Raw genomic sequence first — 25,210 nt, forward strand, 5'->3', positions numbered from 1 at the left:
TGATATTTGCATTACATATCAGACACATGTTTCCGCTAGCTCGAGCGGCTGGCATCTTGATTCTTGATCGAATTTCGATCCAGCGTACGACATGATCGGTCGTCTGCGCGTTCTCTTGTCGTGACTGCCCAAACTTTCTGCGGTCGGGAGTGCGTTCGTCCAGGCGTTCTCGTTGTGCGTTGGCAAGGATTTTTACTAGCCTATATATATAATATATGTGTATGATATATAGGCTCGTAAAAATATTTGCGCGTGTTCTCTTGTAGCGTCCCCTAATCTTTTTTGCGGTCGGAAGCTTGCAATGTTCTATGTTTGTTGGGAATTTTTTCTTAGAATTTACCTTCAAAATTATGGTAATCATGGAACAACATGGATTTCGAAGAATTTTACTATGCCTTTAGTAAAATTTAGTAAAATTTTAGTAAAATCTATTTAGTAAAAACTATTCTGCAATGTAAAATGTTTTGGTTAAATTTTAGTAAAATTTTATCAAATTTTACTAAAAGTATAGTAAAAAAATTCTACGAAGTCCGTGTTGTCCTACGACTACCACTGATTTTGAGGGTAAATTCTAAGACAAAATTTTCTCCGTGCAGAGGTAGATTTATTATACATCTTTAATACAGTTACGCAGAACGTTTATTAGACGTCTATAATAAGGTTGCGCATTAAACGTCTATTATACGCGTCTAAAAAAGGTTACTTCGACGTCTATCTAGCTTAGATGTATCTGATAGACGACTGCTCGATGTCTATCCGATCTCGCGTTTCTCCCTGGGTAATTCACTGCTATATAGAGCCCTCACAATTTTCGAATCAACTTCTTTGAATGAGGAATTAGAATATCCTAATGACGTTCTAACAAAAATGGATATAGCAGTAGAAACATCAGTCGAAATATCCAAAGAATAAAGTACAAAATTTCCAGTCTCAACAACATCGGAACGTCGGATAAAAAAGAAGAAAAAAAAAGAGAAGAGAACAAGATAACTTTCCTTCCGTATCTTCAAGGTACGACAGAACGCATTAGCAAAATTTTGTGTAGACACAATATAAAAATAATTTTCAAACCACAAAGGAAAATTTTTCAGTTAATTCTCAATCCACAGGATTAGAAATCACGCTTAGAATCACCAGATGTATACAAAATCCTTTGCTCTTGCGAAAAAGTATACATAGAAAAAACCGAAAGGAAGATCAGAACACGAATCAAAGAACATCAATGGTGTACCAAATACGGCCATTTTTCTCAATCAGCCGAACACTGGATAGAGACTAGACACTCCGTGCAAATCAAAAAAGCTACAATGCTAGCCCCTTCTCAAGGTTACTTCGTTAAAAAACATTATAAAAGTCTAGAAATTTTAAAACATTCCGATAACCTTAACCGTGATAAAGATTATCAGATAAGCCTGATTTGGCACACTGTTTCTACGATTTTTTAATTGATCAATTAAAACATTTCCAAGTAGTACATATTAACTGGCAAATAGTTAGCCAATATTGTGTTAAGATTGGCCAACAGTTGACCAATAAACTGTGCTACTAATGGACGAATAGCTCCGTCCCCTCTCCTCGGCCAAGGCGTATATAAGGACTGTCACAATCCAAGAGAGTATCGGAGCTCCTAGCCCTGCTGATGCAAATTGCAACGTTTGCGAAACCTGATGCAACGCTGTACCAGGATGCGGCATGTATCCGGAAGCCCTTTCTATTGAAAATATAACCATGCATATTATCTTTGTTATTAGTTAACAAATTCTAGTAATTACTTATGGAATCATTTATTTAGCATCCCAGATAGCACAGAGAGTTCAAAAAGAACTCATTTTTATGTCACCAATTATGAATCCTTTTTGCATCTCAAAAAGAATTCATAATTGGTGACATACAATTGAGTTCTTTTTGAACTCTCTGTGCTATCTGGAAGCCTACCATTATAAAGTGACACTAATACGACAATACACAATAGCCTACGTTTGTTATAAGACATTTTTAGTTTCAAGCATTTCAAAACTTTTTATATTTTAACATTTAATTACATACTTCCTCATTCTTTCTAAACTTAAACGTATTATTACACAAATATATGTACACTTAAGTATTTTTTTGTTATTTAACTTTTTATTCGGCTGCACACATTTTAAATTATACAAAGTTAAACAATGATATAGGATTTTATTAATGTAGCCACCTAAGCGTGCTGGTAATATGATCACTTTTGATCATTTTCATATCAAAAACATTCCTTGATAATTCGATCGCCGCTCTATTAACCAATAATTCGTGACAATATAAATTACCACGGCATAAAAAATTACATATAAACCAAAAATCCTACTTTTATTAACCTTTTAAGTGTCATTGGGAAGTATTCTTCCCACTTTTTTATTATTAATTTTCTCAATATTTAAACCTCTTTTTTACGTATCCTGATAAGGTTTTTTATTTTTTCGAGCGGCTAAGGGCTCAATATTGATATTTTAAGTACTAAAAAATCGATGTTTATTATTTTTATTATTATAAATAAATAAATTGAAAAAATACCAATTTACCTGCAATAATTCAGTTGTAAAAAAATCATGTAAATATATTAGAAATATACATGAATTTTATGTCTTTTAAATTGTAGAATTCAAATCTGAAGTCAAATTTTTAAAATGCGGCGGATCCGATATAGCGGACAAAAATTTAAAAGATTATTCACTTTATGTGAGGATCTGTAATAAGAGGTTTTTGGGTTATGTTGATTCTGAATTTAAAGTAAGATGTCCGAAATTTAAAATCCGCCATCTTGAATTTTAAACATCTGACTTCAGATTCGTAATCAACGATCCCAAAAACCTCTAGATACAACATTAAAAAAAGAAGTGGGTCTCAAACAATGCGCCACTCAAAGAGTTAAGCAAGTATATATCTTTATCTCTTTTCAAGATGATACTACAATTTTTCCTAACATAATTTATTTTATATAAATATATAATTTTGTAATAAAATATTGTGATTTTTTTCAATAAAATCGGTTTTTTACATTTATTTTTGATGTGGCCATATTACCATCTCTGTTTCTCTTCAACCCATTACGCAGTGTCGCTACATTTTTATAAATAATATGTAATATAATAAATATTTCATAACTTTAATCTAAAATCGAATGAATAACATGAATTTAATGAATATAGTCGTTAAGTTTTAATTTAAAATATAGATTATTATTACCAAAGTTATTAAATAAAATATAAATGGGTGGCCATATTACCACCTTCTTTTCTATCTCTACTGTCTTCTCCATTACGCAGCAATTAAAGTGAATAGAGATTATGAATTAGAGTGTTGTTTGATATATCCTAAAAACTTCTTCTAAAATATTTGTAAATGAATGTTTAATAGGCCTATTCAAAATAACTTATTTGGCATTATTTTAGATTTGCACAAATATGCAAACTCGGCAGACAAACTACATCATCAGGTCAATGTCACCGAAAAACATACAAACTTATAAAGAATCCTATGGCATAAAAATAAGACGAAACATTTCGCTTTACTATCTTTACGAGTACTTACGAAATGACTAATTCATCATTTTTGGTATTAATGTTTGCAAAAAATTGCATAGCAGAAACAGAAATTTCGTCGAAGCAAGCAAAGCAAGAATGAATGACTTCTACGTAGATAATTTGTTAACTGATACATGCATTAACAAGGCTTAAAAAGTTAAAACAAAACATAATTTAAATCTTACACAATGCAAACTTTAAAATTCAAAATGGACTTGAAAATAAATATAGTTGCAGCTCTAATAAGGTTCAAAATCGATGAACATATAAAGGTTTATTGTGGAATATAGCCAATGTCACGTTCCAGTACAAATTACGATTAGCTGATAAAGAAAAATCACTAAACACTGTGTACTAACTAGCACAAATACACGACCCCTTACGACAATTTAGGACCAATTACAATTCAAGCCCAAAACTTATGCAGCATTTATAGTAAGCAAATACTGGCTGGAATAATCCAATTATAGATATTATGTAAACACAATGGAGATCACAAATTCATTCAAAATCCTTCATTCAAAATCACAAAAAAATAATCTATTCGACATTGTTTGAATTACGAGGATGGTCTGAAAAGTTTTCAACCTCAACATGAAGATGGCAGCACTTGTCAACAAAAGCTAGAGAATTTGTTTGCGCATCTTTTAAAAGGTACACGGAAAAAAGTTTGGCAATACAGAAGCACTAACTAGTGTAACAGCTAAAATCACGAAATGAGTGCGCTGTTGTACTTCTCTTTGGCACGGCAGCTCTCTCAAGAGCCCTGCTGTCCCAATCTCGCACCGCAGCATTCCTAATCTTAAAGTGCAGTGGTTACCCCATCAGAGTGGGGAGAACAGTTCTTCCGGCGCTTAGTGCTGCCAGTTACCCAAAACTGGCACTCTGTAGTCCTAAATGCGAGGTGGCGCTGCACTACCACCTATGATGCAGCAGTAGTGCCAAACTTTTTTCCGTGTACCCTCCAAAATTTCAGACATTTTGGACGTGCAGTTGTTGTTTGACAATCGTTTAAGTGAGTCAATGTAAGTGTTCTGTGAAAATAGAAAAAATCGAGTATCGAGCCGTCATTAAATATTTGTTTTTGAAAGGTAATACGCCTACGCAAATCAAAGACAAGTTGGACGCTGTGTATGGGAATTCTGCACCATCATTTACCACCATGAAATTTTGGGCAGCTGAATTTAAATGTGGTCGTACCAGCTTGGGAGACAATAAATGTTCGGGACGTCCAAAAACTGCAACCACTAACGATAACATTGCTCAAGTTCATCTAATGGTGCTAGGCAACCGTCGAATTAAAGTGAGAGAGATAGCAGAGGCTATGAATATGTCCAAAGAACGCATGAGAAAACTGTCCACGCGTTAGGTGCTGCGTTTGCTCACACTAGACCAAAAACGTGTTCGAATGAACATTTTCAACGCTCTGTTGACGTAGTTTAGGCGCAATAAATCAGAGTTTTGGCACCGATTAATTACTGTAGATGAAACTTGGATACATCATTATACCCCAGAAACAAAAATAGAGTCAAAACAGTGGATTGCAAAGAGGGAATCAGCTCAAAAAAAAAAACAAACAGTTTTTTCGGCTGGGAAAAAAAAAAAAGAATAAAAGTCTTTTCTATGGCCTTTGTATCACAGATTCGCAAAAAACTGCTGTAAATTTAAATAGAACACGATTTTTGGCGATTTCTTTAAACTAAAATTTTAAACGCGTTTTTCTTGAAACGCTAAATTTTTCGCGCCGGGACTGATTGCTCGAAAACTACTCGACCAATTTCGATAAAACTTTAAGAGAATATTCTTCAACTTATTGGCCGTTGCACAAACCTCTTCTATTTTTAAATTTCAATGTTAAAAAAACTTATGAGCAATTATTCATTTTAAAAAGTCAAAATGTTTTAAAACATTGTCATTTTTGCAATTTTGTAAATTTTGGAGATTTGTGCGTTTTTACATAAATTAAAAAAACTATTTTGAATTTTCTGTTTCAGACCATTTTTGCAGCCTCCATTTGTCCCGGCAACATATGAAAACATCAACAAATATATAAAATTTTAAGTCATTCCATTCATTAATTTCTCACAAAAATTTCTTAAAAAAACAGGCCATTTATTGTACACGAGTTCCCTCCCCCTCTTAATAGAAAGCTTACCAGTAGTTAAAATAATACAAGCTAGGGCATTCCTCAATGCAGTTATCTGTTACGTTGATCCGTTTAATATTAAAATATAGCGCAATAAAATAAATAAAGCCAAGAGCATCCGTGGGATTTTTCAAGAAAAAGGGGGAATGAAATCAAATACCTTTTCTTGCCTTCTTTAAAATGGATTCGTGCATACGCCGCCATTTTTTAGGAAGGAAAAGAAGGAGAGGACAAGTGCTCCTGCTTTTCCCCCGGTGCGAACGCTCATGGGTAAGGCTTACCTAGCAATCTTTGAACGTCTAATGACAAAGAACGTTTAATTTATTTTTAAATTAAAATGTCTGACTGCTACCTTTCTTATATATTGAAATAGTTTATTTACCAAAGAAAAAATATATCATATATGCGTATTATACTCTATATATCATATATATTATACTCTAATAATAGCACGATGTTTACTGAAACCAATAATCAGCTAACAGATTTGAAAGTAGCCTCCTAAAGATATTCCAAAAAAAGGCAAATAATATATTCCAAAAAAGGCAAATACTATATAAATATTATATAATCAAATTACATAATCACATTTTATAGATTGGAAATTTATTCCGCCACATTCTCTTCATGTAAAAGAACTGTTGAAAGCGGCCGTAAAGTCGGTAAAGACACATATAAGAACCCAATAAATACTAGCTAACAGTTATAAAGTATTAGTTCTTACTCAACAATATAAGTGATATATAACTTATAACAGTTATAACATATATTAATTATATATTGAGTAAGAAATTAACTAACAGTTATATAACTGTTAGTGTTTGCTGGGTCATAAACATTAAAGGTGGAGAACTATCGATACATTATCGATTACACAGGCACACAAAAAAAAGTAGTTGGTCCGGCACACTAGACTAGTCAATCCTTATGTATTTCGACCCGCTAAATCCGAATCCAAGGTCAGAATTGCAAAGTGAGTTTGCATTTCCTAACCTCAAAAAAAATTTTTTTCTATATTAGTCCAATGAACCAGACTAGTCTCTACTCATGTATTTTGACCCACTGAATCCAAATTCAAGGTCAGAATTGCTGAATTGGTTTATTTTTCCCTAACCTCAAAAAACACCTTATAAAAGCAGTTTGGATCACAAATGTATAATCCGGAACGTGCAGGCTTGCACGTTTGAGCGTCCAACAGAAATCAGCCATCATATTCACATCCCACTTGCCTTGATATCGATACTCCATCTCCTTGATGTCCTGATGAAATCTTTCTTCCTGTTTTTCACTATAATCACCTAGATTTTCTGGGAAGTAGTCGATATGAGAATTTAAGAAATGCAGCTGAAGATTCATTAGGCAACCTAGTCTTCTATAATGCTCCATCATTATCACTACTCTTTCTCTGTAATCTTGACTTTTGTGGTTTTCTAGAAAATTTTTCCCGGGTAATGTGGTTACGCAAGCCTGTACGTTTCGGATTATACATTTGTGATCCAAACTGCTTTTACAAGGTGTTTTTTGAGATAAAAAAAAATGAACCAATTCAACAATTCTGACCTTGAATTTGAATTCAGTGGGTCAAAATACATAAAAATAAACTAATCTAGTCCATCGGACCAAGATATAAAAATTTTTTTTTAGGTTAGGAAAAAATGAGCCAGTGCAGCAATTCTGACATTAAATTTGAATTCAGCGGGTCAAAATATATGAAGGTAGATTATTCTGGTCCGCCGGACCAATATTATAAAAAAAAATTTTCTTTCGAGGTTAAAAAAATGAGCCAATTCAGCAATTCTAACCTTGAATTTGGATTCAGCGGGTCAAAATACATAAGGATGGACTAGTCTGGTCCGCCGGATTAACATTTAAAAAATTTTTTTTTTTGAGATTAAAAAATACAATCTAACTTTGCAATTCTGACATTGGATTCGGTTTCAGCAGATCAAAATACATAAGAATTGACTAGTCTGGTCCGCCGGACCAACATTAAAAAAAAAATTTTTTTTTGAGGTTAGGAAATGCGAGCTAACTTTGCAATTCTGACTTTGAATTCGAATTCAGCGGGTCGAAATACATAAAAATTGACTAATCTAGTCCGCCGGACCAACCACTTTTTTTTGTGTGCCTGTGTCATTATCGATAAGTTTTAATTATCAGAAATTTTTAACAGTATTTTTACAACTATCAAAATAGATCTCGATAGTTTTGTTTTGTGACAATTTTGTAAATAATAATTGTAAAGTAAATAATTATGTTTTATGTGGAAGTATATAAAAAATTTTAGATTTAAAGCTTTCGCGGCCATTAACGTTGCTTCTAATAGAAAAGACTTCCAGATACATGCCGCGTCCTGGTGTAGCGTTGCACTGTTTCTCAAACATTGTAGTTTGCATCATCAAGGCGAGAAGCTCCGATACTAAGCTTTCTCAGAATGTGACTGTCCTTATATACTTCTTATTCTGGTGATGACGGGTTTTTTTATTTTCCATTGCATTATAAATACGAATTTTAATACAAGTTTTTTAACAACCGCTCACTGAATGCTAAGTAAAGTACAAAATATGATTAATTCTACATTTAAATCCAACCATCTCATTACAATTCAAATTTTTGAAATAAAAGAAGACTGGAAAAGGTACTGTAATGCCAAGCCATATACGGAAAATAAAATAAAAATAGATAAAATTTCAGAGTAATCTATCTCGCTCTTTCTGCATATGCGCAAAACACTATAATACAATAAAGAGTTTGCATTAAAAAAATATTATTTTAAATTTTAATATATACACTGGCGCAAAAAAAACAAAACAAAATTTTTGACCAATTTTTAGGCAATCTTCAAAGTGATGCAACTTTGCGAAAGATCATCCAAATTACATGTACTTTTTTTTAAATTAAAGAGCAAAGACTCTACTTTGAGAATTCCTACGCGAAAGTTTGATTTGTTAAGTGCCAACCTTTTGTATCGCATGAAAACCAAACATGTGTTTTTTAATTAAAAAAAGTAAATGTTTCTTATCATTTTGCACAAGTTTCTCGTTAAAATCTTGCTAATATTAATTTAGATTCTTAAAGTTCATTCTTTTCTAAGCAATTTAAAAAAAACATGTCGATACGATGTTTTTTGTTGATTGAGCGCAAGTTTGAAATTTGCACTACATTTTAAGGTATTTTAGCGAATAAATACGGTATTTTTTTAATATCATGAATTTTGAGTATCAATATGATATTGCACATTGATTTTATTCGTGTTGAACTCAATCATACCGCTATCATCAAAGTGACCCGATCTGCACCACGTGGAGAATGACGATCGGATTTTGTACATCATGTGGCTCTGAAATTCATCGGTGGAAATTTGTACTTACTGATCTGAATGTAACGGATAGCTGACGGATCAATTTCACTGAAGTCAACAGAAGATCACATTCATCTACACTCATAAACCCACACATACACGTAAACATACATATACACATACTCATACATAAAAAATAAAAGTTCAAATTTTATTTTAAAAAATCAGCCTTTTCAGGGCCACATAATGTACAAAATCCGATCGTCATTTTCCACGTGGTGCAGATCGGGTCACTCTGTTGACGGCGGTATGATTGAGTTAAACACGAATAAAATTAATGTGCAATATCATATTGATACTCAAAATTCATGATATTAAAAAAATACCGTATTTATTCGCTAAAATACCTTAAAATGCAGTGCAAATTTCAAACTCACGTGCAATCAACAAAAAACATCGTATCGACATGTTTTTTTTTTAAATTGCTTAGAGAAGAATGAACTTTAAGAATCTAAATTAATATTAGCAAGATTTTAACGAGAAACTTGTGCAAAATGATAACTAACTTTTACTTTTTTCAATTAAAAAACATATGTTTAGTTTTCATGCAATACAAAAGGTTCGCACTTAACAAATCAAACTTTCGCGTAGGGATTCTCAAAGTAGAGTCTTTGCTCTTTAATTTAAAAAAAAGTGCATGTAATTTGGATGATTTTTCGTAAAGTTGCATTACTTTGAAGATTGCCTAAAAATCGGTCAAAAATTTTGTTTTGTTTTTTTTTGCGCCAGTGTATTATTATAAAATTATTATCTAAGTTTCACCAACTTTATTCAAGAGAATAGGCTCGTAAAAGAAAGCGCGTAACACGTCCTCCTCAGCAGAAGTCCGACGCTAAACTGTCGATTCAATATGTTTACAAATATTTCCCGGTAACCAGCCAATTAAAACAATTGTTTATTTACAAATATTTCCGGACAACCGGCCGATCGATATTATCGATCGGTCCGTCAGCTGACTCGCGCTGGAGATGCATCAAATGAAAACTTCACTTTTACAAATAACAAACATTTTAAAAAAATTCTTATAATGTGTTAATGTTAATATCACATTATTGATAAGGTTACTGTAATATTAATGAAAAGAATTTAGACGATTTATTTTCATGTTGCTGGCAGAATAATGGCAGGTTAATCTTCGTGGGTTAATCTTATAATTTAAGATGGTCATAATCTTATTGGAATGTTAATGTGCTGTGAGGGATAAGTTGTTTTGTTATATGCTCTAGCAGAGAACGTGAGACAAAAGTAGTTTAAAAGTGCCCACTGTACTAATAAACTAGGAAAATAATTATTTTTGTTGTTAATATCATTTTAATGTAAATATTATTATATAACATATTTTTTATGCTTTAATTATAATATTTATAAAAATATTAAACAACGCATATATTGTTAAAATATCTGACATAATCTAAACTTAACCTAACCTAACACTAAACTCATACATTAAACATTATTGTATTTTAGGACATTTTTATTTATAAAGTACATCTAAAATTATTTGAAAATTGGATAATTATTTATAATGCTAATGCAATTTCTCACTGATTTTGATGACTTTTAAATATGTTGTCAGGGTTATTATTTTGAACAACTTTTCGCTATACACGTTACCGCCATTCGGCCTTAGTTTCTGAGTTATACACAAAAGCTTTTTTTTTTTATTTCTTGCTTTGATTTCATTAGTTTTAAAGCAGAGAGGAGGGTGGGTGCAGAAAACGCGAGGTGTAGGGGGAGAGGCTTCGTTCCTCTGCTCTGCTCTGTAAGCAGGGAGGAGGTGTGGATAGACCTCGCTTTGCGTGGAAAGTCGTAAACGTTTTGCTCCATGTCATACAAAAAATACGTGAAAGGGTGTTGCAAGGGGAAGGGCTTCCATGCTTTCCATGCCAACCAAGATATATTTTCCACATTGTTCTACGCCACAAAGAATTCTCTGCTTTAATCAAAGTCTGTTCTGTGTTTACAGTTATTGTAATCATTATCCTCGCTTCATCATATATTGAACTGTTAGTCTTGTTTGATATAACAAATTACATATTTTGACGTGGTTTTATATTAAAAAGTAATATGAAGTTATATGAATTTATGGATATTTGCAATAATTACAATGAATTAATTAATTTTTTGATTGAACGCAAAGTGATTCATGACATTTATTAAAAAGTTCATTAACACAAGTTTTATAAAAATAATAATAATAGTAAACATTGACAGTCTATATGATCGAGAAGTACACTTAATCGATACTTCTTTGCTGTGGCCACACACATTCGGAGGGGGGCTTCGGCCTTCTTCTTGCATCCACCCCGTCGGTAGAGGTGCTCTGGACAGAAGTGCGCAAAAGTACGCTACGTATTTTGTTGAGAAATAACTATGTTAGTTAAGTCGTAATTTATCATCAACAAAGTACGCATCGTGCTTTTGTGCACCTTTGCCCCGGGCACTTCTGCCGACGGTGGGAGAAGGAAGCGGCGCGCGCGCATATGTGTGTATGTGTGTGGTCACAGCAAAGAAGTGTTGTCCTTGCATTATCTTCTCTTCTAATAATCCAAGAAATTTCTTTATATTAAATTTACTATAAATCTCTACCTTTAAATACCCTGTATTTATCCACCAATTTACTTAATCCCAACTCAATTTTTAACCACAAATGATCCGTTATTTTAGGTTTATCACATTAACTTTTATTTTATTGTTAGCAAAAACTAAATCTATAATTGTCTGGCTATCCTTCGTAGTTCTTGTTGGCTTATTAATTAACTGCTTCATATCTAAACTTAACATTCTTGTTCTCAACTTCCTTGTATAAATCTCGCATAAAATCTATATTAAAATATCACTATACATTCTTCTTTCACTACAAACGACTCCACTGTCTTCTAAAAATCTTATGAAATCTCCATTCGACGCACTCAATGATATATTACTGTTACTACTCTTTTATACACATCCTATATTTTTATTACTATACACCAGCAATTGTGTATTATTTTTCTTATTAAAAGTAGTTTATATTGATTTTCATATATAAAATAACTCCTCCCGTGTTCCGATTTTTAGCATCACATCGAATCACACTGTATCCCGGCCATTGTCTCACTATCTTCTATTTCAGACGTCAGCCTCGTTTCGGACAATGCTGTAACTGCTAGACGAATCTTCTTTATAATTAGATTATGTATTTTATCTTTATGCGCTATTAAACTTTGCGCATTCGTATACAGTATTAATTCCTCTTTCTTCTGTGATTGCTATTTTGTATCCTCCCAGAGGGAGGCAGAAAGGGAGAAGAGGTAAGAAGAGAGAAATAAGGAACATTAGGTAATAACAAAATAGGGAATTGTATAATAATGTCTATATGTATGACGTATTCTTCAGAGTTGGGCAAGTTAATATATTTTTTTAACTAAATTAAATTAAAGTTAATGGATTATTAAATTAATTTATTTAACTTAAAAGTTACATAAATGAAACACTACCTCAGTTAAAGTTACATTAAAATTAATTTAACTTGAGTTAAAGTAAAAGTTAATTTTGAGAAGTTTTATTTTTATTTTAAAAAGCCATGTAGTTTATTTAAGTCAGATTACCAACATAATTATATTAGCAGTCATCAAATATATTTAATATTTTATTTGTAAATCAAATTATAATATTGTTACGTCCGGCAGACTCCACGATTTCCCTTCGTCAGAGGAACAAATAATTTTACAAAAGAAATTCCGTTTCAACGGTCTCCGATAATTTTTTACGCGTTTAGGATTAGTCTGTTAGGAATGTAATGACAAACATAGATGGACGAAACGACCAAGTAGATAATTCCGACTCCTTTTGAATATTGAGTCAACAAATAATAAATTCTGAAGATAAAAATTCAAAAACAAACATGGGATCTAAGCAAAGTTTCACGTTTCCTCACAAAAAATGAGCAACAAAGTATCTAAACATAAGCAAAAAATAAATAACCGTTTCCTCCATCTGCAACCCATACCGTAGCACGTCTAGCACGATAGAAAAAATTATTTATCTCTTAAACCCAAAGGGAAGATAACCTACACGATAGGTCGGATCCCTTCAATAAAATTAAAGGAATGTGGGAGGAAACAGAGAAATTTTCAACAAAGTACTCAACGTATGATTGGTCAAAAGAGAAAATTATTTTTCCAATAAGAAATCGTAGAATTCACCCACCACACAATCCTGAAAAAGAATCCTATCAATTAGAATATTTGAACCACCTACATCTGGATGCTCCCCTTGTAAGACTCTGTATATATAATACCAAATCTTGAAGAAAATCAGTCGGTAATAGTCAGTAATAATCAGTTAGTTGAGAGTAGTTAGTTGTGAGTTCAGTTACGTTTAGAGTTTTTAGTCAGTTCAGTTAATAAGAGAGTTAGTTAGTTAGTAATCATGTAGAATCAGTGCGCAAGTAAACTTTAGTGCCGTTCCATCCGGTCAAAAAATCCCTTTGATTCCAACGGATTTATTCGAGAACCAGTAATGAGTAAGTCCTACAATCACAATTTCTTTCTTTGTTTTTACGTTACTCATCTACTCCCTTCCGTTTTAATTTTTTAAGACACGTTCCTATTATTTTATAAATAATTTCCCACTTAGTGTTCCTCGACCCTCCTCTCCAGCTACCACCTTCGAAGAACTTAGTGTTCCTCGACTCTTCTCTCCAGCTACCACCTTCGAAGAACTTAGTGTTCCTCGACTCTCCTCTCCAGCTACCACCTTCGAAGAACTTAGTGTTCCTCGACTTTCCTCTCCTCCTACCCCCTTCGAAGAACTTAGTGTTCCTCGACTTTCCTCTTCTCCTACCCCCTTCAAACAACTTAGTGTTCCTGACCTTCCTCTTTGCCTCCAATTACTGAAGAACATGAACTCGTTCCTCAGATATTCCCAACTATTCTTTTTCTAGTTCACCTCCTCCTTCTTCAAGTTACTCTCCCATAAGTTCCCCTGAATCCGAAGACATTCCATCCCCACTCTCCCCCGCTATGTTTTATCCTCTTGTGACTCCAAGCATCTTTGTTTTCCCCATCTAACCATTTAATAAACCCTTCGTTTATTTCTTTGCTCCGCGTTTACCGTTAATACTGTAGAATTAAAAAACAAAAATCTCTTTGTTTCCCTTTCTCCGCCCACTATATACTTATTTAATATTTATACAACTATATTCATACTCACTATGCGTCTTAAATTTAATTATACTGTTATTACAAAATTGTCAAATCACGACTTCAGCGCTTATTTGTATTTCTTTTTATTTTTCATTTTTATTTGTTATTAGAATAAATACTTTTGTTAATTTTATGTAAAACTTTATCATTTATTTTAATTAATAACGACCTCGCCTATCCCGAACAAAGACTGCATCTGGTCCGATCCCGAGTTAAAGCAATTCAATTCGTTGACTCAAAACTTGGACCGACGGACGTACGACTCGAAACGGGTTATAGCGGGCCTATCGGCACGTTGACCTATATTTTTGAGTCATAAAAAGTGCGTTCGACCCGAGGCACATACCCTCTCTTAAACTGTGTGCCTACAGGAATTCTACACGTTTTGTTACGTTCTTCCCTGCCTTACCTGTTCTCCCTGAAATATCCTTCCTACCGAATAAAGAGTTAAATCCTATAAGGCTGGACGTAACAATATTATAATTTGAGATTATAATATAAGAAAAAAATTTCCAAAAAATTATACCATAAATAGTGTAAGTATTATTGTAATTTAATAAAAACATAGTAAAAATTTTCATAATTTTTTACTTGGTCCGCGCTCACTATTTACTATAATCATTTTTGCAATAAAATTTTCTCGGTGTATAAAATAGTGTTTTTCGTGTTTGTATTTCTTAAAAAGACAAACCGCGATTGTTTTTGGCAGCTTCGCATCTTTGTCGTCGATCAAAGAAGCCGCAAGATCTGTGGCCGATACCGACGTCGCAAGATCTATAGCCGATATCGACGTTGCGAGATCTATCAGTCGATGCCGATGCCGCTATTACAATTACTTTTACAAAAAATTGCCGCTTATACTTTATGTTTACATTTCGTTCAAATGGACACGCACTGTAGAAGATTGATACAACGTTTCTGTGTGGAAAAATCACAGGACAATACAGTGTGGCAAGTGTCACTTGAAGTCATAAAAATATTTTAATAATTTTTTTTACTTTAATTTATATTCTATATTAAAAAAAAACATTTTTTACAATTTTATAGCAAAAAAATTAATTATCTTTATTCATTTTTTCATTCTTTTCCAACTACCGTTTTTTTCAATGTTTATTTATCAAAATAATTATACTTTTTAAACGATATCTAAAACCCATTTTATCCCAATTCTCGATCACTCATTTATCTTTCAAAAACTGTTCTTTTTTTTTAAAATTCGTTAAAAATTGACGAAAATACGATAGATTTTCAAAAAGAAATCATTTTTGCAATTTTTTCGAACTTTATTTTGTTTAAGTTAATGTTTCATGTGTTTAATAATAATTAATACTATTACAGATTAACCATCGTCTTCGTCATAAAAAGACAAGAGATTCATGTAGCAATATTGATTTTTTCAATGCAGCACGTTTAAGAACAAATAAAGTACATTTTAACTCATTATCAGTAAAACATTTGAAGTCGAAAAATATAGGTATACCGTTCTAGGGTTAAAAAATTTAGAGTAGAAGAAAGAATAAACTCAGATCGCATGTTCTAGGCGATAAAATTAAAAAAAAAAAAAAGTAAAGAAAGAAAAAGAGAAAATTGCAGCAGAAAAAAAGACAAGAATAGGAGAAGACGGCAAAGCAGAGCGTCTACACAAGAAAAAAGCGAAAAAAGTAAAATGAAAGGAGACCCTAATTAATGAATCAATAGAGAATTCTGGAAGAAATTACAGAAGACGATTCAAAAAACACCAGAAAAAAAGATGTGGAGGAAAAAAGAATTAGATTACATGATCTGATAGGACTCAAGCTGTACACTCGTGAACACAGAGATTGCAGCACCTTTTTTCCAATAAGTTTATAAACGCCCTAATATGACATTATAATCATTTGTTATGCACGAAAGCATGACAATTTTATTGCATCTTGAACGTGTTAGCGCGTTCATAAACTCATAAAAAAAAAAGAGGTGCTGCAACTTGTATCAACCATGGTGTAAAGATACAAGGTGAACCATTGCGCATCAACCATGGTGTAAAGATACAAGGTGAACCATTGCGCATGATGCCATAACGTCAGTATACGTCACGTATAAGTGAGCCAATATAAAAAAGCCCAGAATGCAAGCGCAAAATTTAAACGTTGAATTAATTGCGTATTATTTGCATACACTTACAGGTCTTAAGTGTTTTTTATGTGATTTGTGGCTCTGCTTACAAGATTCTCGCGCACAGGAACACTGAAATATATACATAGACGCTTAATCTCTTTTACTACATACATCTTATACAATACACAGCTATATTCTTTATAAAATCATTTACAGATCTTGCAGTATGTCTTTAATGTTGCTTGTTGTTTTGGTTTTACTCAATAACGCACGGTATTGCACAGGTACACTCTGATTATCGCACAAAAATACTCAGGCCATCGCATAGAAACGCTCAGGAACACTTCGATGTATGCAACCATATTGGATTCTTGCATTCTGGGTCATTGCTGATTGATTATTACTTTAGACTACTGCGCATACGGGAATGATTCACCTGGTATTCTTACACCATGGTATCAACCATAAATCTGTATGTAAGATCTACGTTATGAACCTCTGTGTTCATGACTGTACAAGAAAGAAGAGGAAAATGTAAAGAATTTTAAAGATCCGGAAAAAAAGATAGGATTACAAAAGAAGATTAAATAGAAAAAAGGGTAATACTAGCGAAGAGCTCACTGTTCTCCGAAATCGTTGAATTCGGGCTTAATCGACGCGTTTTTGCACAAAACGAACGAATCTAACAAAAAAAAACGTCGCTCTGCCCCGCAAAGGGAGATATTAACAGTTAAAGTTGACGACTATCAGGTTATAAAACCTGTCATACCAACGCGATGTAGCGATTACGGACATGCTCCGCGGTCACATGCGGATGCTCCATACGCATTTTTCGGCATCAAAATATAAGGTTACTTGTATTAATTATTAATTAATTACTACATTTTGGACACTGTATTCCTTTACTTATTAAATTATGTTCAATTAAATAATTTATTAATTGCTCCCTATTATGAATTACGGCGAGAAACTCCTGTAGTCGCAATTTAAAATAATTATTGCATGAAAAGTCGCAAACCCAAGTGGTGCAGAAAATGATTCGCGCGCGCACACACACACGAGGGGTACAAGGGGAGCATTCAGTCCCCCTCCTGCACCCACCACGTCCGAGTCGCTAACCCATGTTGTACATTGCAAATAAAGTTCATATGTGTTTGCAGATTTCCAAATATACAATGTACATGGGTTAATGACTTGGACGAGGTCGGTGCGGGTGTGTGTGTGTCTGTGTGTGTCTGTGTGTGTGTATGCGTGCGTGCGTGTGTGTGTGTGTGTGTGCGTGTGTGCGTGTGCGTGCGTGCGTGTGTACGCAAAACATTATCTACACCACATGAGTTTGCAACTTTCCACGCAAAACAAGAAGCTCGTAAAAATATATATATATATATAGACATTTGAAATTCGCGCATTTTTTACAAGGCTTGGCTAGACACAGCATGCGCTTGAGGCCAAGAAGCATGAGAATATGACCGCTGCGCATGCTCATTACATTTCGTCGGTATGACAGATTTTATAACCTATAATAGTTGTCAACTTTAACTGTTAATAACTATCTTCTCGGAGCAGAGCGACGCTTTTTTCTGCTAGATTCGTTCGTTTTGTGCAAAAACGCGTCGATTAAGCCTAAATACAACGAATTCAGAGAACAGTGAGCTCTCCGCTAGTATCACTAAAAAAAGATTAAATTAAAGGGCTCTCTGAATCAAAAATAAGATAAAGAAAAGAAAAAGAAGAAAGGTTATAAACATTAGAACCCTGAACATACAAATGAAATTGTGAAAATACACCAACGCAAAAAAACCGGGACAAAAATTTTGACTGAATTTTTAGGCAATCCTCAATGTGACATAACATTGCGAAGAATCATCCAAATTACACAAACTTCTTTTTAAATTAAAAAGCAAAGACTCTACTTCAAGAATCCCTAGGCGAAAGTTTGATTTGTTAAGTGTAACCTTTTTATATCGCATATAAACCAAACATTTTTTTCATTAAAAAAAGTAAGAGTTTGTTAACATTTTTCACACATTTCTCGTTAAAATCTTGCTAATATTAATCCAGAATCTTAAAGCTCATTTTTTTCTAAGCAATTTGAAAAATTCATGTTGATACGATGTTTTTTTTTTATTATACAAGAGTTTGAAATTTACATTTCATTTTAAAGTATTTTAGTGAATAAATACATTTTTGGATACCATAAAATCATATAAATTATTAAATTTTTATATTTTTCTCCTACAAATTCATATTTATGTGTTATATACGCATATATCGATCAAAATCATTACGTCTTTGCACGAGCACTAATTTTTTTAACCCTTTGCAAAAGATTAAAAAAAAGCAGTGTCATTAAGTAACCCACGAAGATCTATCCAATTTTTAATTATTTTATCGATTTTTTAACCTTTTAAGGTCGATTTTTTGCTCTCTGATAATTCGGGATACCATAAAATATGTTTAAAAAATATATATGATTACAAATTTGTATCTATTTACTTGCTATAAATAAACAAATACCCAAAATTTGCTGTTTTAAAAAAAAATTTTTTTTTTCCAGAAAAAAGTGCCAATTTCGGACCCTGATTACAAATCCATGGTCAAATTTTTGAAAATGGTGGATTTAATATGATGAACTTAATATTAAAAATTCGAACAATTTCCATAATACTTTTATGGAGTTTTTGGAGTAATTACAAATCCTTTATCAGAATTTAAAAATTCAAAATTGTGAATTCAATATGGCAGGAATAAAATTAAAAATTCAACTAATTTCCATGAAACTTGCAAGGGAAGGTACCCAACTGTTACTCACGGATTCTAATAAAACTTTGTACACTTGTAAAACTATGCAAAATAATAGACACGAATCTTTTTTTATCAGTGGAGAAGCAATTTTAAAGGTCGAAACAACCCTTTGTTTATATCGGGTGAACATATGGAATTCGTATCGCAAAAAATTAGAATTTCATAAAAAATTGTTTCAAAAGTTGTAAGATGTAAAAAGATCTATTTATTGGCGCCATAAGTTTGACCTTGGATGGCGTCGCTTTGTTAGGACAAAGCCACCTTGAATCTTTGCAATGAAACCCTCCACTTTTTATTGCATTCCTGTAGGAACTTTCTCGAAAGCTTTTCAAAGCAATATAATTTGACTAACTTTAAGTAAACCGTTTCGAAGTTATCGAGCTTTTTATGCTAAAATGTCTTGCCCATGAAGGCAAGAGATCTAAACACAAATTCAATTCCTAGATTAAAAGATTGTCCAGTCAACCATAGCAAGATCGGTGGCTAATCCAGCCAATGAAGGCAAGATTAGAGGAGTATCCGTTTTGATTAGAAATATTTACTTGCTCATTAGTTTGAGAATTTATTAGCAGTAGCTTTTGCATTAGTGATAATTCTTAAAATCAATCTGCTACTTTCCATTTTATTAAAATTACATCTATATTGGCGGGATATCTATAAATAATTATCTAAAAAATGTTACCTTTTACGTAGCGTTGATTCGTGGACCTTAACAATTTTTATTATGTCTGCAGTTGATCGGTTGAATTCATGTAAACGTGCAGCTATTAATAAAGCTAATGCAAAACAAATATTATATTATATATGCAATATACTATATCATATTTACAAACTATCAACAGTTTTAGCATGTTTCCAATTTTTTTCTCATTTCACGAAAAGTATAAAGTAAATTTCTTTAAAATTAAAAACCATTTTCGAAAAAATGAGTTTTTACACTTACAAAAGATTTGACTCCATTGCGAGATATCATGCCACCTTTTAAATAAAGTATTTTAAAATTTACAAAGACTACTTTAGAATATTAGACACTAGAATAATTATATTAAATTATTTTAGAATAATTTTTATAGATTTTTGATAATACCAATCAAACTATGTTTTAAAGCAAAAAAATTAAATAATATCAATTTTTAATTTTATGTAAAAAAAGAAAATAGTGCAAAAATGAAAATACAGATAGAAGTTCTATCCTTCTTCTTCAAAATGCATTTTTTAAACACTACAATTGTTTTAGTTTTTTATAATTTTTTTTACTTTTACTTAACTTATCACGAGACACGAGAAAAATCATGTTAAAACTTTCAAACAATAATGTACATATACATGTATAATACACGGTGCGGTCCAAAAGATCCCGGACTAGGGCAATAAAAACTAAAAAAAAAAGGCGCGTTTTTTTCTGTTTATTCAAAATAGAATCCATTAAATGCAATACATAGGTTAGCACGTGTTTCCATCTTCTTCATGGCGTTAGAAAAGTGTTCTGAGGAAATCTTGTTTAGCTGGTCGATCACGGCTTTCTAAATCTCTTCAATTGTATCAAATCTTGCACCCTTTAAGTTCAACTTTAACTTCGGGAACAGGAAGTAGTCGGGGGAGGGGGGGGGGGGACAAATCTGACGAGTATGGAGGGTGGTGCAATGTTACGACTTGGTTTTAAGTCAGAAACTGTCGAATTGCTGCTAAATGCCCCTGCGCCGGGGCATTGTCGTGCAAGAGGAAAAAATCACGAGTGCGGTACAGGGCGGGACAAACTCATCGAATGCGCGAAATTAGGCGGTCTAACACACCTTTATAATATTCTGCATTAACAGTCATCGGTTCGATTTGTTGTGGACCGATCATTGCGTTCGTCGTCCTTCACTGACTGTACTCTGACACGACTCTACCCTCTCGGAACCGTTTGTGCCACTCAAAAGTTGTTGTTCGACTTAATGCTGCATCACCGTAAGCCTTCTGAATGAATTGAAACAGTCTTTGTAGCCGAAAAATCGACTTTACAGCAAAATTTAATCACTACACGTTGTTCCTCCTTAACATCCATCTCACGACATTGACACACAGTAACAACAACAGTTGGTATAAGACGTTCTGTCTTAATAACTGCAACTACACCAACACCAATTTGCACTCTTGTGAGAAACGGTTTTAACTACATAGTTCAATCGCGGTCAGGCACATGGCGTTGGTAGGAATGCGGTAAAAAATTCAGTCCGGGATCTTTTGGACCGCACCATGTAAACATAATATTATTATTTACAAACTATTATCAAAATTCATAAAATGTTTACCTGCACCACATAGACCGGATGGCCTACGACCACTATGAATACTATCCCTTTTCATTCGTTGAACGACTCTCAAAGCTGTCATAGATACAGCATGAATTTTATCACCAAACTCAAGCTTATGTGCAAACCTCAAAATGTATAAGCAAGGATCTGAAACATAAATTTGTCATAAGAAATACAAATTTAGATAATTTATTTTACCTCAACGAGATAACAACTGTAAAATACCAAAGCATAACTTATTTGAAAAAGAAAAAATATGTTAAAAATGTAAACAAATTGACATAAACGGACGGTTTTTGAGAAAATTCCAGTTAAAGTTTAGCACTGGGGAAAATACATTAAATCTATATTAAATCTATTCAAATCTTGTTAAACAAAAACACGCGCGGATTTTTTTTTTTTCGTCTGTATGGACTTCAAATCGTCAAAGTATTAACTTTTTTTACGTATAACACTAGAAAACAAAAAAAATCTATCAATTCTGATAAATTATTTCCCACAGAACCCACAGTACAGCAAAAAGCTTCCGGTTTTTCACCGCTGAATATGATCTCAACAAATAGCATGACTACTTCAGAAGCGTAGTTTAAATTTCGTTTGAGGTACAAAAAACCTCACATTTGTCTTCTAGGATTAATGTACAGCTGCCATAATGCAATTTAATTGCAATTTTAATAAAAACTGAAGCTAACCTATTTAATTAATCTAACATCTTTTATACTTTTAAGCTCACAAGGAAACGACACACTTTTATAAATATTAGATTGCCTTCAAATTGATATGTATTGATACATATATATATATATATATTTGGGACATTCCACGTCAACTGAGACAGATTTGTACCCAAAATTTAACGCAACAAAAAGAAACGTTTAAGGGCTCAAATTAATCATATTTTCATGTACCTTTGAATACAATATGTGGTTGTTAAAAAATTCAATATGGCGGTCAATACGGCGCCCATATACCGTATGAAATGTCAAGCCTCATACAAAAAATAGCCACGTCCAAAATTTAACGCAACAAAAAGAAACGTTTGAGAGCTCAAATTAATCGTATTCTCATGTACTTTTGTATGCAACGTGGCCTTCGCATTGAATTTCTTTAGATTTCCTTTTATTTGGCTTTCGAGATCTTTGATCGACGTCTGAATTTAGAGTTTCGAAATTCAAACCGTTACACCAATTTGTATCGTGGTATTATATTCTGCAGCATTACAGGCAAAGTGTGCAGAAAGTAAAATGTCGAATATTCATATTAAAGACAGTCTCAACTCTCTGGTAAACGCAGAGAGCTTTCTACATTATGAGAATATATTATGTGAAAAACGTTATGATATAGATACAAACTACCATTCCATGGAAGGTGATTTTTTTTCCTCTTGGTGTAAGACGCTTTCCGTTCCGACCCTTTGCTTTCCTACATTTTTCCAACATTTTACCTTCCTGCACACTTCTCCTGTGATACTGGAGAATATAAGACCACGATACAAATCGATCTAACGCTTTGAATTTTGAAATTCTAAATTTAGAATCATGATAAGAGGTCTCAAAAGCTCTTGAATAATAAGTTTAAAGGAAATCTAGTGTAAAGAAATTCGATGCAAAGTACATAACGCATACAAAAGTACATAAGAATACGATTAATTTGAGCCCTCAAACGTTCCTTTCTGTTGCGTTAAACTTTTGGGCGTGACTATTTTTCTCTTGACATTTCATGGAGGGTATATGAGCGCCGTATTGACCGCCATATTGAATTTTTTAACAACGCCATATTGCATTCAAAAGTACATGAGAATACGTTTAATTTGAGCCTTCAAATGTTTCTTTCTGTTAAATTTTGGGCAGCTTTGTCTCAGTCGACGTGGAATGTTCCATGTACAGGGTGAAAGCTAACCGGCAGCCAACCCGTAATAGAATAATAGAAAGATAGACGGAATCGAGATAAACATAAAAGTCCAATATTATCTTGGGTTAGGTCTACCAATAATCGAGATATTAATTTTTCAAATTATACTAATGAGAGCGTGCCATGGAAAGAGCCGAGCCGCTCGAGCTGTAGCAGCCCACTGTGTCAAGCATTGGCTGCCACCGCGGTGGGACGAAACGCGAGGGCGACAAAGCACAGGCGCCGCTTCTACTCCTTCCGCCCGGCGCCGGCAGCCAATGCTTGACACAGTGGGCCGCGCTACATCTCAAGCGACTCGGCTCTTTCCACGACGCGCTCTCATTTGTATAATTTGAAGAATTAATATCTCGATAATTGGTGGACCTAACCCAAGACAATATTAGACCTTTATGTTTATCTCGATTCCGTCTATCTTTCTATTACGGGTTGGCTGCCGGTTAACTTTCACCCTGTATACATATATCAAAACTTTACTGGCTTTTTTCTCGAGTTCTAGGAAAAACCGATGTAAACGGCTTAATAAAAAAACTTTTAAAATCATGCTCTATCAATAAATACCAATTTAAAAGCAATCTAAATTTATAAAAGTGTGGCGTTCCCTTGTCAGTTCCATCACACAATTAAACAAAATTTAACTCGTTAAAAAAAATGCATTCATCAACAAGTCAAATTTCGAGTAACATCGATTTTTTTCAGTAAAAATAATGACTAAACTCCTAATTTATTTTACCGGTTAAAATAGTGCTATCATATAGAACCAGATTTCATGGGTGCTTAAGGAAATGCTATAGACGTTTATTTTACTGACAAAAAGCAAGTAATTTTTAAATCGTAATATCTTTTTATTTCTTTTATAGATTTGGAAATTTTTCTCTAAAGAGAAAGTGTACGCATTACTACCAGTTTATGGAAAAGTTTATACCAAAAACGGAAAAGAAATGTTAATTTGCGGTTATATCAACATTTTAATATTAAGCAAACATAACAATGTTTGCTTAATATTAAAAATCCACAGTTTGTACTTACAAAATTCATATTCATAGACTGATAGACGACAGGAACAAACAATATCAAGTATCGAAATTTAGATTTTGATGTCTAATTGAGATAAAATTGCGTTACAAAAATTGAGGTTATATACGCGTAAAAAGTCGACAAGTAGAGTAATATAAAAATTTTTTTTTATTTTTGATATAAAATCCAATTTACAGATTGATATTAATATGTTACTTTAATTCTAGAAAAGATTTCCAAATCTATAAAAAAATCCATAATAAAATGTTGTTGATAATGTAAACAAATGACTATATTATCGACCCTGAGCAAGTTTCAGAGGTAGTCCAGCATCCCCTTAACTCTATACCGCACCAAAGTACCGACTGGATGAATGTTTAAATGTCAATACATAAAAATTTTCACGCTAATTACGTATCTGGAGTCAAAATTTCAAAATTTAACATGGCAGTCCAATATGGCAAACAAAGGGCATAGCGGAATAAGCAGGTGAAATCTGCCCCCGCACTAATTGAGCTCAAATTGATATCATTAGTTGGCACCCTTGAGATGTAAAACTTCCCCAAATATTAGTCACAAAATTGTATTTTTGGGGGAGTTATGGAGGGGGAAAGAAAAATTAAAAAAGTGATTTTCCTCGAAAATGGTTAGACCGATTTTAATAAAAAAAATATATGTTGTAAACATCATTTAGGCAAGTTTAAGAAAATTTTAAGTAATTTTTGTGATGAAAAAAAACCCGATAAAAAAATTTTTGAATTTTTTATGAATTTTTTTAGGGGTGATAGTTTTGAGATACCACTTTTATATTTTCACAAAAACATCTCTAGATT

The 25,210-nt window shown here is 32.9% G+C and overlaps 1 protein-coding gene across 1 annotated transcript in view; it reads right to left on the reverse strand.

Moving 5' to 3' along the window:
* LOC105839336 (transcription factor IIIB 90 kDa subunit) overlaps positions 1-25,210 on the reverse strand; it is a 168,189-nt gene that overhangs the window by 86,769 nt on the left and 56,210 nt on the right. Inside the window, exons 6-7 of the mRNA XM_036294521.1 lie at positions 21,450-21,599; positions 19,838-19,931 (exon numbers count right to left, since the gene is read on the reverse strand). Of these exons, the coding sequence (XP_036150414.1) occupies positions 19,838-19,931; positions 21,450-21,599 (244 nt within the window). The remainder of the gene's footprint in view (positions 1-19,837; positions 19,932-21,449; positions 21,600-25,210) is intronic.

This window comes from Monomorium pharaonis, chromosome 1 (assembly GCF_013373865.1).
Source record: "Monomorium pharaonis isolate MP-MQ-018 chromosome 1, ASM1337386v2, whole genome shotgun sequence".
NCBI classification, from domain to species: Eukaryota; Metazoa; Arthropoda; class Insecta; order Hymenoptera; family Formicidae; genus Monomorium; species Monomorium pharaonis.